The 14,092-nt window shown below is 43.7% G+C and overlaps 1 protein-coding gene across 6 annotated transcripts in view; it reads left to right on the top strand.

The window, feature by feature from the left end:
• The first annotated feature begins 2,564 nt into the window (after positions 1 to 2,564).
• NR3C1 (nuclear receptor subfamily 3 group C member 1) overlaps positions 2,565 to 14,092 on the top strand; it is a 122,766-nt gene continuing 111,238 nt past the window's right edge. Inside the window, exons 1-3 of one of the 6 annotated variants that reach the window (XM_066272863.1) lie at positions 4,855 to 5,229; positions 7,558 to 8,488; positions 8,615 to 8,763. In XM_066272863.1, the coding sequence (XP_066128960.1) occupies positions 7,571 to 8,488; positions 8,615 to 8,763 (1,067 nt within the window). In that variant the 5' untranslated portion in view covers positions 4,855 to 5,229; positions 7,558 to 7,570. Of the gene's footprint in view, positions 3,317 to 3,970; positions 4,098 to 4,854; positions 5,230 to 5,291; positions 5,805 to 7,557; positions 8,764 to 14,092 lie in introns of those variants that run through there. The other 5 variants (XM_066272859.1, XM_066272860.1, XM_066272858.1 and 2 more) reach the window with 5 other exon arrangements.

The raw sequence follows: 14,092 nt of genomic DNA, 5'->3' as shown, positions 1-14,092 counted from the left end.
CAGGGAAAATAGTAACACTGAATATTAATAATAATTGTTAATGAGAATTAAACATTTAATATGTTCCAGGAATTAGTCTAAGCACTTCACATAATACTGAACTTGTTTAATCTCTGTACCTTGAGTTGGTACTACTATTATCATTCCCCTTTTACGGATGATGGACACAGAGGCTCAGATTGTTAGGTTACCCAACATGGCGATCTGCACAGAGGTGGAGGTGCCTCGGCCAGTCTGGCGCTTCACTACAGTGCTGCACTGTAGTTTACACATAACAGACACTGAGCTCCATCCAGTCAGTGGGCTCACAAAACCTTTACACCTTTATCAAAGGATTAGGAAACAAATGTTCAATTCCAGGTTTTAGGTTTTAAAATTTAAAATTTCCAAATATAATTTTTTTTATGATTACCTTGCTTTAACTGACTTTCTAATTTAATTAAATACCATTGCAGTCACATCAGATAAAAGTCTTTGCCTGGCCTAGAAAGGAGCAGGTAAAAGACAGTCTTAAATACCAGAATGGAAGTTGGGGGGTGGAGGGCTCCGTATACACTGGAATAGAGAGGTAAGGTAGTTACTTTTTTTAATAGACAATTTTAAAACCATATTACCAAATGTAATTCTATAACTTGAAGACCTAACATTTGATAGATGCATTTTCCTAGTCTTTTCAATGCCTCATTTTTATTATATACATGGAAATATCACTTACTGAAGGATTACTAAATATCAAACCCAAACACCATCTCATGTGCTAACCATCCAGGCATACAGAAGTTAAAAGGTTTGCTCAGGGTCACACAGCTGGAATTTAGAATCTGCTATTTACATCTCAGATATGGTATCAAAACCCAATCTTAACTACAAAATTGCAATAACTGCTTCCCCTCTCCCCATGTAGCACCAGGATGACTTCAGCATTTCCCAGAACATTAACAGTCATAATTTATTGGCAGCTTTGACCTCTTGGTACATGTATACATCTGATGAATTACTTGAGTAGGAATATAACATGATTTCATGATGTTTTAGCGGAATAATCTGGCTAAGTCCTTGTTTTCCCCTTTGCTAGGCACCTGGGGCTTTCCACCCTGGTGGTCTGTGCCTGGCCTATAGTCCTTGCTCTACTCATGTTTGTCTAACTGCCCAGCACAGTTTCACAGTTGCTCAATTGAAAGTGTTTGCAGTTGCAATTTTGAATTTAAAAGGATGTGAACCTTCTTCCATTTCAAGATGGTCTGCTGGACCCACAGAAAAAATGAGTGGGAATAAAGTGAATTGGGAACTTTTTAAAAATTAGATATTATTTAAAAAGCAGAGTATCTACCATCTAGAACAGTGGTAGTCAACCTGGTCCCTACTGTCATGGTGGGCGGTAGCGGAGCAACCAAAGTATAAATAAAAAGATAGATTTAACTAGAGTAAGTTGTTTTATAAAGATTTATTCTGCCGGCCCTGGCCGGTTGGCTCAGCGGTAGAGCGTCGGCCTAGCGTGCGGGGGACCCGGGTTCGATTCCCGGCCAGGGCACATAGGAGAAGCACCCATTTGCTTCTCCACCCCTCCCCCTTCCTCTCTGTCTCTCTCTTCCCCTCCCGCAGCCAAGGCTCCATTGGAGCAAAGATGGCCCGGGTGCTGGGGATGGCTCCTTGGCCTCTGCCCCAGGCGCTAGAGTAGCTCTGGTCCCGGCAGAGCGACGCCCGGAGGGGTAGAGCATCGCCCCCTGGTGGGCAGAGCGTTGCCCCTGGTGGGCGTGCAGGGTGGATCCTGGTCGGGCGCATGCAGGAGTCTTGTCTCTCCCCGTTTCCAGCTTCAGAAAAATACAAAAAAAAAAAAAAAAAAAAAAAAAAGATGTATTCTGCCAAACTTAGCAAAAATCCGACATAAAGTACTTGGTGAGTAATTATTATTATATGCTTTAACTTGCTGTAACTCTGTTTTATAAATTTTATAAAGTAAAGTTACTTCCCTACTTTATAAATCACCATTACTGTGGAACCAGTGGGTGGTTAGAAAATTTTACTACTAGCAGAGATACAGAAGTGGGCAGTAGGTAGAAAAAGGTTGACTACCCCTGACCTAGCATTTGAACAGGTAAGAGAAATGAGGCATATTCTTTCTTAGAGCAGAAATTCAACTAAAAGGTGGTTGTTTGGGGAGAAGTTAGATAACTTACAGTCCATATATACAGTATATATTTATATATTAAGTATTTGTATATATAATTCCTAGTATGACATTTACTAATATTTAGAACAGGGGTCTCAAACTCGCAGCCCACGGGCCGCATGTGGCCCGCAGACTAATCCAGGGGCTTACTTAATTTTATCCAAAATATTTTGAACTTCGTGGATTAGTCCACGGGCCGCGAGTTTTAGACCCCTGATTTAGAAGGATAATCATATTAGCATGTTATTTAACTGCCTTTTAAAACATGTATAAGGTTATTCTAAGTTTGGGTTTGATTTCTTTCCTCATGCTATTGTTGGTGGTTTTGGAACCCAATCTACAGAAGATACCTACTTCTAGAGCTGGAGACTTGGAAAGCAGACAAACTGGCAAGTATGCAAAGTAGGAAGTAGCGTGCTTGGGTCAATCCTCATTTATTGTCCACTATGAGCAATCAAGGGAAAGACCTCCCTCTAGCTGACCTGCACCAAGTGAAAGGGAAAGAGAAGTCATCTCCTTCTTCATGATTCAGGAGGGGGTTTTGTTAGCACCTGGGGCGCTGGGCGTCTTTCACAAAAACTCAGAGGCTTCCAGGTTGGTAAAGGCTTCGGTTCCCTCTTCTTCTCCCAGGCAGCGAGCGCCTCTTCCTTTGCCAAGATGGCGGCCCTAGAACCGTCTGGAGGAGGCCCGTGCGCACCGTCTCTGGACAGGCAGCTTGCTACAAGCCTTTCACAGCCGACAACACGTGGGGCAGCGACTCCCCTCTAAAGGCACCTGAGGAAGGGTGCCTCCAGATGCTCCGATAGTGAACCTTTGCCAAGATGGTGGTCGCACGGCCGGGCCGGCGTCAGCCTCCTTTACCAAGATGGCGGCGGGCGGCTTCCGGCACGCGCTTCCCCAATCCTCTTGAAGATGTCAGAGCAGTGGCGGCCGCTGTCAGAGTCGGAGCGCGGCCTGAGGAGACAGTGGCGGCTGCGGCCAAGCGCCGGGACAGGGACTAGGTGGAGCTGCAGTAGCCTCCGCCCCCGGCAGGAGCTGGCAAACACTGTCACCTGTGGGGGCGCAAAAGTTACCTCCCGAAACCTTAAAGCAACACAGCACCACCTTTCCCCGAGTCAAATAAAATCACAGTATGTGCTGCACAAGGTAGGAGGCTCGGTCCCTGCGTGGCCCAAGCCCTCCGGACGCGGCGAGCCGGGGCTGGGGGCTGGGACAGGGACCTCCCGCCGGGACACCCCCTACCCCAGCCCCTCTCCTAGGTGATTGGACAAGTGTTTCCCTCGGACTGAGGGGGCAGGCGCGTAACGGGAACAGCTGTAGGGAGTTTAATGCTGACAGTTTAAATCTGCGTGTGTTGTCTTTTATTTGGGGGGGCTGGGGTGCCATCAACACGAACCGGGTGGGCGACGCATGGAGTCGAGTACAGCAAAAGTCATTCGGGGAGGGGCCTCCACGGGACGCTCGGACGCGGGTGCTGGAGGGGGTGGAAGGAGAGGTCAGGAGTTTGGGAGACGGAGGGCGTACTTCACAAGCAACTTCCAATTTCGCTTGCAAGTTGCTTTTAGGCCTGCCACCCCCTGCTTTCCTTAAAAATGACGGGGCGGGGGGGGACGTGCAAAGAAATCCAGCTCGCCGGAGCTTTTGCATTTGCTGTGCAACTTCCTTCAAGTGTGAGCGCGCTGGGAGGGAGGGAGGGCGGGGTGGGAGTTGAACTTGGCAGGCGGCGCCTCCTTCTGCCGCCGCCGCCGCCTCTCAGACTCGGGGAAGAGGGTGGGGGACGGCCGGGGCGCGGGGGAGGGTGGGTTCTGCTTTGCAACTTCTCTCAGCGTGCGAGAGCGCGGCGGCGGCGGCGGCGGCTGCAGACCCGGCCGCCCGGACGATGCGGGGGTGGGGGACTTGCCGGCACGCGACTGTCCCCCGGCCCAGCGTACGTATGCGCGGACCCCTCCTCTGCCCTGCCCTCCTGAAGCCTCCCAAGAGGGCGTGTCAGGCCAGCCGGCCCCGAGCGGCGGAGCCGCTGCGGCACTGTTTCCGTGCAACCCTGTAGCCCCGTGCTAAGCGACACACTTCGCGCACCCAGCCCGCGGTCGGGGGCGCGGACCACCTCCGCGGCTCTGCTGGGGGCCGCTCCCTAGCTCCTCTAGCCAGTCCGCTGTCACCCGCAGGGGCGCTGGCGGCGATCGCTGCCGAGGGACAGGGCGAGCTCCCGAGTGGGTCGGGAGTCGCGGAGCTGGGCGGGGGCGGGAAGGAGGCAGAAGAGAAACTAGAGGAACTCGGCTCTTCTCCTAAGCGCGCCTTGGGGAGACTAGGTCGGCCCCTGCGGACCTTTTTCCTGGGGGGCCGAAGATAGTCCCCTTGCACCCCGGGGGTGGCAGTGGGCTGCCCGGGTGGGGGCCATGCCGGGCCGCGGGCATGCGGGCGCCGTCGGGGCCAGGGTGGCGGGGCCCGCGAGTAGAGCGTGGGGGTAGGAGCTGAGGCCGCCCGTGCAGTTGCCGAGCGTCGCCAACAGGTTGCACCGTTCCCCGCCGCCGCGCGGCCCCTCGGGCGGGGAGCGGCCGGGGGTGGAGTGGGAGCGCGTGTGTGCGAGAGTGCGCGCCGTGGCACCGCCTCCGCCCGCCCCCCGCTCGGTCCCGCTCTCTCACCGCGGCGGGGCGGCCCTTTCGCGTGTCCGCGCTCCCTTCCCCCTCCTCCTCCATTTTGCGATCTCGAGTCTGTGACGGGAGCCGGAGTCTCCGCCCGCCCGTCGGGGACGGGTTCTAGTGGGTGGAAGGAGACGCCGCGGCGCGAGCGGCCGGAGCGGCGAGGCGCCGGGACTGAGAACGCGTGCCCGGGAGCCTCGGCCCGAGGACAGGGGCGCGGGTCGAAGAGCTGGCTTGTTAGCCGGGAAATGCGAGACTTTCTTAGATAGGGGCTCCCCCCCTCCCATGGAGAAGGGGGCAGCTGTTTACTTCCTTTTTTTAGAAAAAAATATCTCCCTCCTACTTTCACACGCTGAGTTGTTTATCGCTGCCGCGGTGGGAGCTGCGGCCGGTGGCGGGCGCGCGGTGCCTCGAGCGGAGGTAAGAGGCTGGGGGCCGGGACCCGCGCGGCGCTCACTCCCCCGAGCTACCGTTCGGGGGCCGCCGCGGAACCTGCAAACTTTTATTAGCCACCGGGAGTGGGGGTGGGGGCTGGCGAGGCCCGGGTGACGGTGACGAAAGGGCAGCGCGCGGGTGACAGCGCTGGCCTCTTCCTCTGCCTCGGCCGCCGTGCCCCGGCCAGGCCGAGAGGGAGGAACCTGAGCTGACTCGGCGAGTGGAGCTTCGTTGAGCTGCCCCGGGTTTCCAGCCTCTCGTTCCGTGGCGCAAAATCCTGGCCTTTTTTTTCTTTCTTTCTTTCAAGTCCCCTTCTTTTCCCTCCCATGGGGGGCCGCCCGTACACCCATTTTTATGGTGAACGCTGAGCCGCGCCTGAATTCTACTCGTCCGAGTATTTGCACGCCACCCTGGTGCGCCCGAGCGCGTCAGGGTTTGTGTCGGGGCTCCTGCGCGTCTCACTTCTGGCGGACTCACGGGGTGTGAGTGTGTGGAAGCGCGCACACGCAGGGGGTGACAACCTGCAACTTGGAGACTTCGGCCAGGGCTGGCGTTATCAGGTAGGAGTGGGCGTGTCAGGAGAGCACTCAACAGGTCTGGACACATTTCTCTTTGAACCTCGCACCCCCCCCCCCCCCCCCGGGGTTGGTTCTTTGGCGCTTGGCAGCGTTTCTCATCTGACCTGTGTAAGTTACCCCCTTTTCGGAAAAGACCCTTTCTAGCCGTGGTCGCTTTCTGGTGCGATTTTTGACAAGCTTGCGTTTGACTGTTGGGTTGCAGTCTTGATAATAGCAGCCTTGTCATGCCACTTAAGAACCCCCCCCCCCCCATGGCATGCTTCATTAAGGACGATTAAGGTGCCCTGGTTATCTGCAATGTAAACTGGGGGTTAAAGCCGTTGGAGGGAGGTATCGTTTCGTTTTATGAGGCATTGTTTTGGTTTCGAGTTTGAAGGCAGCTGTCAAAGCTGCGTGGAAATTCATTAGGTTCCATTTGATACCTTGTGTTTAGAGATCGTTGTCAGATAAACGGGTGGGGAGATAAGCAGTTTATCCTCAAGGTTTGTAGTGACAAATCCCACCGTTCTCTCTACATTCATCACACTTCATTTTCCGTGAGGGCTAGTGAAGTTTATGTTTCTTAAAGTCTCTGTACAGGAAAAGTTTCCTTTCATTGGATAGGATTTGACTATAATGTCGCAAATGTGCTGATCAAAGTCTGCCCGTTTTAAAAAACATCCTGATTGTTAACAATATAATATTAACCTAACTCTCTTGAGAATAGGCGTAGGTGAAGGTTTAGAATGCTGAGAAAATTATTCTGAACATTTCATTAATTTTTTTAAAACCTGGATTTATAGGAATGTGATTTTACATTTCTGGGGTTTTCTTTTGTTCAGTACTTTGATATTGGGAAAGGAAACATCTTAATTTGGAGATATGTTATTTCATAGAGGGTTCTAAGCAGTTTCAAAGAAATGTAGGTTCATCTTTATTGTGTTGTACAAGTTGAGAGGCACTGCATTTGTTACATAAGTGAGCTAAGGTTGTAGTGAAAAGCTACTACATATTCTTTTTCTGCGTTTTAAAATCTAAATTTTAGTTGGCCGATTTACAGTGTATTTAATTTCGCATGTCCAAAAATTTTAAGACAGGCTCTATTCAACAGGTACATTCAGTATGCAATATGAGTTTTAAATAAGAGTCTTTTCCTAGTCTATCTGGAGATTAGCATATCATCATTGTTTATTTTTCAAATAAAATGTGTGCGGTTGTAATAAAAGGTTTGAATTTGTGACTAGCTAGTAGGAGGGGAATTTGGGAATAATCAGAAATAGAGAATTCTAGCATAGTATTTATCAAATTTTATGTGTATTGATTCTCAGAAAAACAAACAGCCTTGATTGAAGAGAGGCAGGAATTTTAATGATCATACTTTTTTCAATTAAATACTTTGACATCAACTTGAACCTTTAGAATAATCAGATGTAATGAATTATAATGTCTATAATTAACAAAGTTACAGTTGTATGAGTGGCAGGATGAATAGCCGAGCTTAGTTTGATACATTTTTCTTCTCAGTCATGCAAATGGACTGCATTGTACTTTTAAATGAGGCACGTTGAATGGGAGCTGGGGACCTGGCTTTTTTATTCTGGAAGATAGAAACTACTCTTCTGATAACAAGGAATTAGATTGGGAGTTAACTAAAAGGTTCATTTAACAGGCTCTTATTAATCGGATTATGGAGATAATGTGACTTTATTAGCTCATGATGTTCTCCCCCTCTTTTTTTTTCCTTTCTTTTTTGTAGCTGATACTCATTGATGGACTCGAAGGAATCATTAAGCCCCCCCAGTAGAGAAGAAGTCCCTAGCATTGTGTTTGTTCAGGAGAGGGGAAATGTGATGGACTTCTATAAAACCCTAAGGGGAGGAGCTACTACTGTGAAGGTTTCTGCATCTTCATCCTCACTGGCTGCTGCTGTTTCTCAGTCTGACTCGAAGCAGCAACGACTTTTGGTTGATTTTTCAAAAGGCTCAGGAAGCAATGCGCCGCAGCCAGATCTGTCCAAGGCAGTTTCACTCTCTATGGGACTGTATATGGGAGAGACAGAAACAAAAGTGATGGGGAATGACCTGGGATTCCCACAGCAGGGCCAAGTCAGCCTTCCCTCTGGGGAAACAGATTTTCGGCTTCTGGAAGAAAGCATCGCAAACCTCAATAAGTCGACCAGTGTTCCAGAGAACCCCAAGAGTTCAGCCTCCAGTGCTGTATCTGCTGCTTCCACAGAGAAGGACTTTCCAAAAGCACACTCTGATGTGTCTTCAGAACAGCAGAATTCAAAGAGCCAGACTGGCACCAATGGGGGGAATGTGAAGTTGTATACCACAGACCAAAGAACCTTTGACATTTTGCAGGATTTGGAGTTTTCTTCTGGGTCCCCAGGTAAAGAGATGAATGAGAGCCCTTGGAGATCAGACCTCTTGATAGACGAAAACTGTTTGCTTTCTCCTTTGGCAGGAGAGGATGATCCATTCCTTTTGGAAGGAAACTCGAATGAGGACTGTAAGCCTCTCGTTTTACCGGACACTAAACCTACAATTAAGGATAATGGAGATATTACCTTATCAGGCCCCAGCAGCGTGACACTGCCCCAAGTGAAAACAGAAAAAGAAGATTTCATCGAACTCTGCACCCCTGGAGTAATTAAGCAGGAGAAACTGGGCCCAGTTTACTGTCAGGCAAGCTTTTCTGGGGCAAATATAATTGGTAATAAAATGTCTGCCATTTCTGTTCACGGTGTGAGTACCTCTGGGGGACAAATGTACCACTATGACATGAATACAGCATCCCTTTCTCAACAACAGGATCAGAAGCCTGTTTTTAATGTCATTCCACCGATCCCTGTTGGTTCAGAAAATTGGAATAGGTGCCAAGGCTCCGGAGATGACAACTTGACTTCCTTGGGGACTTTGAACTTCCCTGGTCGATCGGTTTTCTCTAATGGCTATTCAAGGTAAAGTTGTTTTCCTATTTCTTACATCTGAGACAGACTGATAGATTTAAATATTCATTTATTTGTATGTGTTCTCCAACAATTAATGTGCTTCATGTGAATAATTTTAAGTAGTCTTTTAAAGTAGGCTTGGTAGAAAACCTAAGTGATATTTCTGTACATAACCATTTCAAGTGTTTGTCTGGGTATTGACATTGAGTATCCCATTGGCCAGTGGTTGAAAATGTTATTTAAAAATTTTAAAGACTATTTCTCATTAACATGTATCTTAAGTAAAAATTGTGTAAGTCCAAGGGAATGTAATGTCTGCAGATATAACATGTTAATTGTGTGTGTTCAGCTGTTTCAGAATATGCTCACAGTACAATGAAAAGTACCCTTCATACTTGACACAGTCAAAAGTCATGCTGCTGCATTTGCACACTTGTGAAGTGTTAATTTGGGGAGATTAAAGGGTTAAAAACTGGAGGTACTAACAATAAGTCAAGCAGTGCAGTGTTCCCTGGACCCTAGTATTAGACGTGGGACTTGCCCACAGAGTTCCTGACCTAAAGAAGCCAAGTCGTGTTGGCTGATCAATCTGTTTAAGAAAGAAATTGGTGGCAACATGATGCAAAACAAAATTTTACTTTCAAATGTTCCCACAACTTCTCAAATAGATAACTGGTGGCCGGCAATGTTAAGCTTCAGTCCTCAACTGTTGTTTGTAGTGTTTCTCTGTCTTTTTTCTCAGTCATGTATATGTATACTGACCTTTCTTTTTTATAAACTTTTTAAAAAATCGATTATTTTTTAGAGAGAGATAGGAAAGGAGAGTGAGAGAGAGAGAAACATCAATTTGTTATTCTACTTATTTATGTATTCATTGGTTGATTCTTGTATATGCCCTGACCGGGGCAACTTCGGTTGGGACGATGCTCTAAACAACTGAGCACCTACCTGGCTAGGGCCTTTACTGACATTGCTGTCTGACCTCAAGAGGATCTGTTAAAATGGAATTTCTAGGAAGAAGTTCTCAATTTAGATGACCCTGTTAGTAGTGGTTAAGTTCTCTACCCATAACCCCCATTCCCCAATTCTGATTTTAGGTATGACGGAAAATATAAAAATGTGATTGTAGAGACACAAGCTTGATGTGGGGTTGGTTTTTTTGTTTGCTTGTTTTTTGAAAGGCATAGCAGACAGTGATTTACTCATAAGCATTTCAAGTTTTTTCTTAAATATTAATGATAGTCATTGTTTCCATTAACTAGTCATTGAAGATTTTATTTTAAACTCTCTTTAAAATACTTTTTCTTTTAAAGGAATGTCCTAACATTGAGGTGCCTTTTTATTCCCTTTCAATAGCTTTTCTTGTTGGGAAAAAATTTTAGACTGTGTTGTGTTTCTTTAAAAGGCTTAGTTATTTCTTTAAAAAAAAAGAAATAACACCTTGGTTCTTGTGTGTCTTAGTGTAAATGATTTACTAATCTATTATTTAATAGTTATCTTCATTTAAAAGAACACTACTTCAACTTTGTATTACTGTCACTCAGAATTGAAGGTTTAATATGTTTTTTTAATTGAATTTTACTGGGGCGACACTGGTTACCATAATTATACAGGTTTCAGATGCCCAGTCCTACAGCACATCTCTGTACACCCTGTTGTCTGTTCACCCGCCCCCCCCAATCATTGCCATTTATCACTCCTATACTGACCTTCCCCCTTTGACAATCTCCACACTGTTCTGTTCATGAGGTGGGCTTTTTATTTCCTTTTAATAAGGAGATTTGAGATTTTTTTTTTAATCACATAAACTGTTGTGTTTAAATGTTAAAGACATGCCGTGTTTCAAATTTTTTAATCTCAAATTTTTGGCAGTGGAATTCATGGTTGAATGTGCTTGGTTGATTTGACAAAGCTATCTAGGAAATTGTTACATTGATTTATATAAAACTCAATTGAACAAAGTAAAATAATATATCTTTGGAAACTCTTGAGATTATTATTTTTTTTTTTTTTGGAAACTCTTGAGATTATTAATGCATTTTGTTTTGATAATCATCAGGTTGTTATCATTTTCCTTACTAAAAAAAGGCAGGAACAATACTTATTTTCCATTCACAATGAACTTTCATTAAACCCATAAAACCTGGGATCTAGAGGGTAAGTCAGGTGACTATAGTTACCTATAGATCATTATAACACCTTTTATAGTAATTTATGGCATGTAAAGCACCTTCACATATTTTTAATTTGAGCCTCACAGCAACCCTCTGACGGCAGGCAAACCATTGATGATGTGGCTCTTTCAAGATCCCTTAATACCAAAAATGCAGTGATTATTTTTATGCCAGTATGTGATTTGAATTATAACCAGTAGTTTGTGTCCTCATGAAAAGGTATAATATTTTATACTGGATATTTTGGTAGTGTTTGAAAATTTTATATCTTTAGGCATTAACATTGGGAACTATGATTACCCAGAACAGAGCTTTTTCCAAATAAATGGAAACAATGTTTCTTTTCTAACAGTCATTGAATTAGTCTATTGTTTCCAGACAACAACGCTGATATTACTACAATTGGTTGTTTTCTCTCCTCTATACACTGCATGGCTCTAGCTGAACATGAGAGCCTGAATGATTAGCAGATAAATTAACATGAGACCACAACTGTATTGAATACTGACTTTTGATATAAAAATATTAAATGCCACTCTCACTTCATCTGCATTCCTATTAAATTAAAAAGATCATAATTTGACTTTTTAAGATGACACCTAAAATTGCTTTTTCTCAATGCTTTTTAAAAAAGACTTAACATTCTGTGTTGAGGGGAAATTAGTCCTTCTGCTGTGTTAACGTTGCACAATGTCCAATTATCACATTCTGTGCAAAATTATGAATGTCATGATTGAGCATATTAAAGTATTTTCTTTTTAAGGTTTAAATTCATTAATAGTAAAACAAGAGAAATCTTACTGATGTTCAGATCCATTCTTTTAAGTAAAATGAACTAGCCATTCTAACTTACAGCCTTTTTAAATGCTGAAATTCAATAAATTTGGCGTAAAGTTGTAACACCAATGAAGGCATAAAGGCACATTTCTGTATAATTTTATTTTCAACATTGTTTCACTTTGGCATTTATGGTGAAACTACTGAGAAGAGGCAGAGAAGTAAATGGTTTCAGGTGGAATTGGCGTTTTTTCTTGGGATTATGTTGAAATTTTCGTGTTAAAATGTTGACTGGTTTCTGAGCATAAGATTATTGGAGAGAAAGAACGATGGAAGATTAATTTGTAAACTCAGTTGTAGGGTATAGGATTCTGATGATTGGCACCTAATGAGCTACAAAAATTTGTCAATTTTAACCTCTCTCATTATTCATTGCATCTGTATCTAATTTTATTAACAATGAAATTGAAGAACTATACAAACACAGGTTGAGGTGAAACAAATTCTGTCCCTTTCTCATTTCTCTTATTAACATCATGTTGAATATTTTCGCAGAAGTAGAGGAGGCATGAAGAAGAGATTTTGTGTAAATTTTACTTACTCCTTTTTTAGTCGATACTTCTTTACATCCTACCTTCCTCCCCCATCCTTCCAAAGGTTCTGGCAAGGAGTTTTTCAATGTCTTTTCTAAAGCCTTAATATTTCTGATACATAAAATGATTGCTGAATGTTAAAGATTAGCTTTTGTTTGTTTATTTACTTATTTATTTTCAGCTTTATGATAGCTTTATTTTTTAAACCCTGTTCTTTGTTATGGCTGTTATTGTTAGTAAAAGATTTTAAAAAGATAACATGCACTGTGTATTCAGGTGTTTAAATTTATTGTGGAACTACTCTGATACAGAAATGGTGTGACCAACATGAGTTCAGATTTTATTGAAATCACTTCTTGTGACGTTTCTTTGGCTACTCCATGATATTTTTGTAATTGATAACATGATTTTTAGTATAGTGCTGTTTTGGTTTTGTCTGTTAGTGTTGCACATAATGTATTTTTAACTAGCCTGATTACTTTCAATATATTATTGAATGTATAAATTTTATGACTTATTCTGAAATATACTTTGCATAGATGTAGGTTAAAGGCAAATTGTATTAATAGTGGGATTCATACGGAGTAGAGTTCACTGTAGAGGCCGAGATACTAGAGATTGGATCACAAGGGTTCATTTTAGCATGAGTGCTGATGTGAGAGAGTGTCTGTCTTAATTGGTTGGTTATATAAGTCTTACCCACGCTGGCCTGCAGGTGATAGAAACAGCCTAATTGTTAGAAAATCTTAAATCACATTAGGTTCAAAAGAAGTCTGGGGCATATTTCTTAAAACACTTTTTTTTTTTTAACTTTAAAGAGCACACCTAATTTTAACTAGCAGTGTGTCCTTATTGTGTATTACTTACTACTCAGGTGAGCAAATTAAATAGGCAATATAGATTTGTGCTTTTACCCTTGTAAGGACATCCTGGTAATTGCATGATGCAGTATTTATAGGTATTTGCCAAATTAATGGGCACTTGCTTCCATATTTCTGAGTCATGGAAAAAAATATGTATTTGTGAATTGTGTTGCAAAGAATTTTCAAGAAATATTTTGTTGAATAAAGCTATAACTGAAAATAAAAATCAATTACTTTTTGACCTTTACAGAAGGGTATAAAAGCCCATGCTCCTGATTTTCGTAGTTTCAGAGAGCCAAGTGCTCTCATTTTCTTCTGACTTACTCTACTTGGGGTTTGTATTTTTCAAGTAAATAAAAATATTCCTATGGAGGATTTCTATTTTTTTATAAAGAAAAAAATCCATTAAGTGTTCCTTTCCCTTTGAATTATGTGTGATCATTTCTGTGCTACATTGGGTTAGACTATATGATTTTTAATAGCGATTCTTAACTTCATTTGATACATTAAGGTCTATTTTAGAAAATGTGCAATTTTCCCGCAGTTTAAAATGCAGTGTAGACAGTGATTTCAAACCCAAACAAGTGATTTTGACAGGTTTTGTAAACTTCACTACTATCACAAACGTCCTTTATTTATATACTGGGCTTGCAGTGGAGTCTGTGAATGAATGGTTGTTGTGGGGAAGGGGGCCTGGCGAGGAGCAGCTGTGGAGGTGTGGAGTGGTAGAAAGTAAGGTTAGAAATACAAAACCAACAATTTGGATCGATTGTCAAGAATTCAGAGGACTGCACAGAGAGACATTTGGGGCTGTGCTGCTTTTGTAAGGGAGTGTGTCAACCATGATTACAATTTAGTTGCTTGCATTTGAGATAGACATCTAAAGCTAATTGTGGCAATATAGCCCTGTTTATAGTGTTACAGTGTTGGT

Source organism: Saccopteryx bilineata, chromosome 4, assembly GCF_036850765.1.
Source record: "Saccopteryx bilineata isolate mSacBil1 chromosome 4, mSacBil1_pri_phased_curated, whole genome shotgun sequence".
Lineage (NCBI taxonomy): Eukaryota > Metazoa > Chordata > Mammalia > Chiroptera > Emballonuridae > Saccopteryx > Saccopteryx bilineata.
Note: the sequence above shows the minus strand (reverse complement) of the source record. Positions and strands in the feature narration are given on the sequence as shown.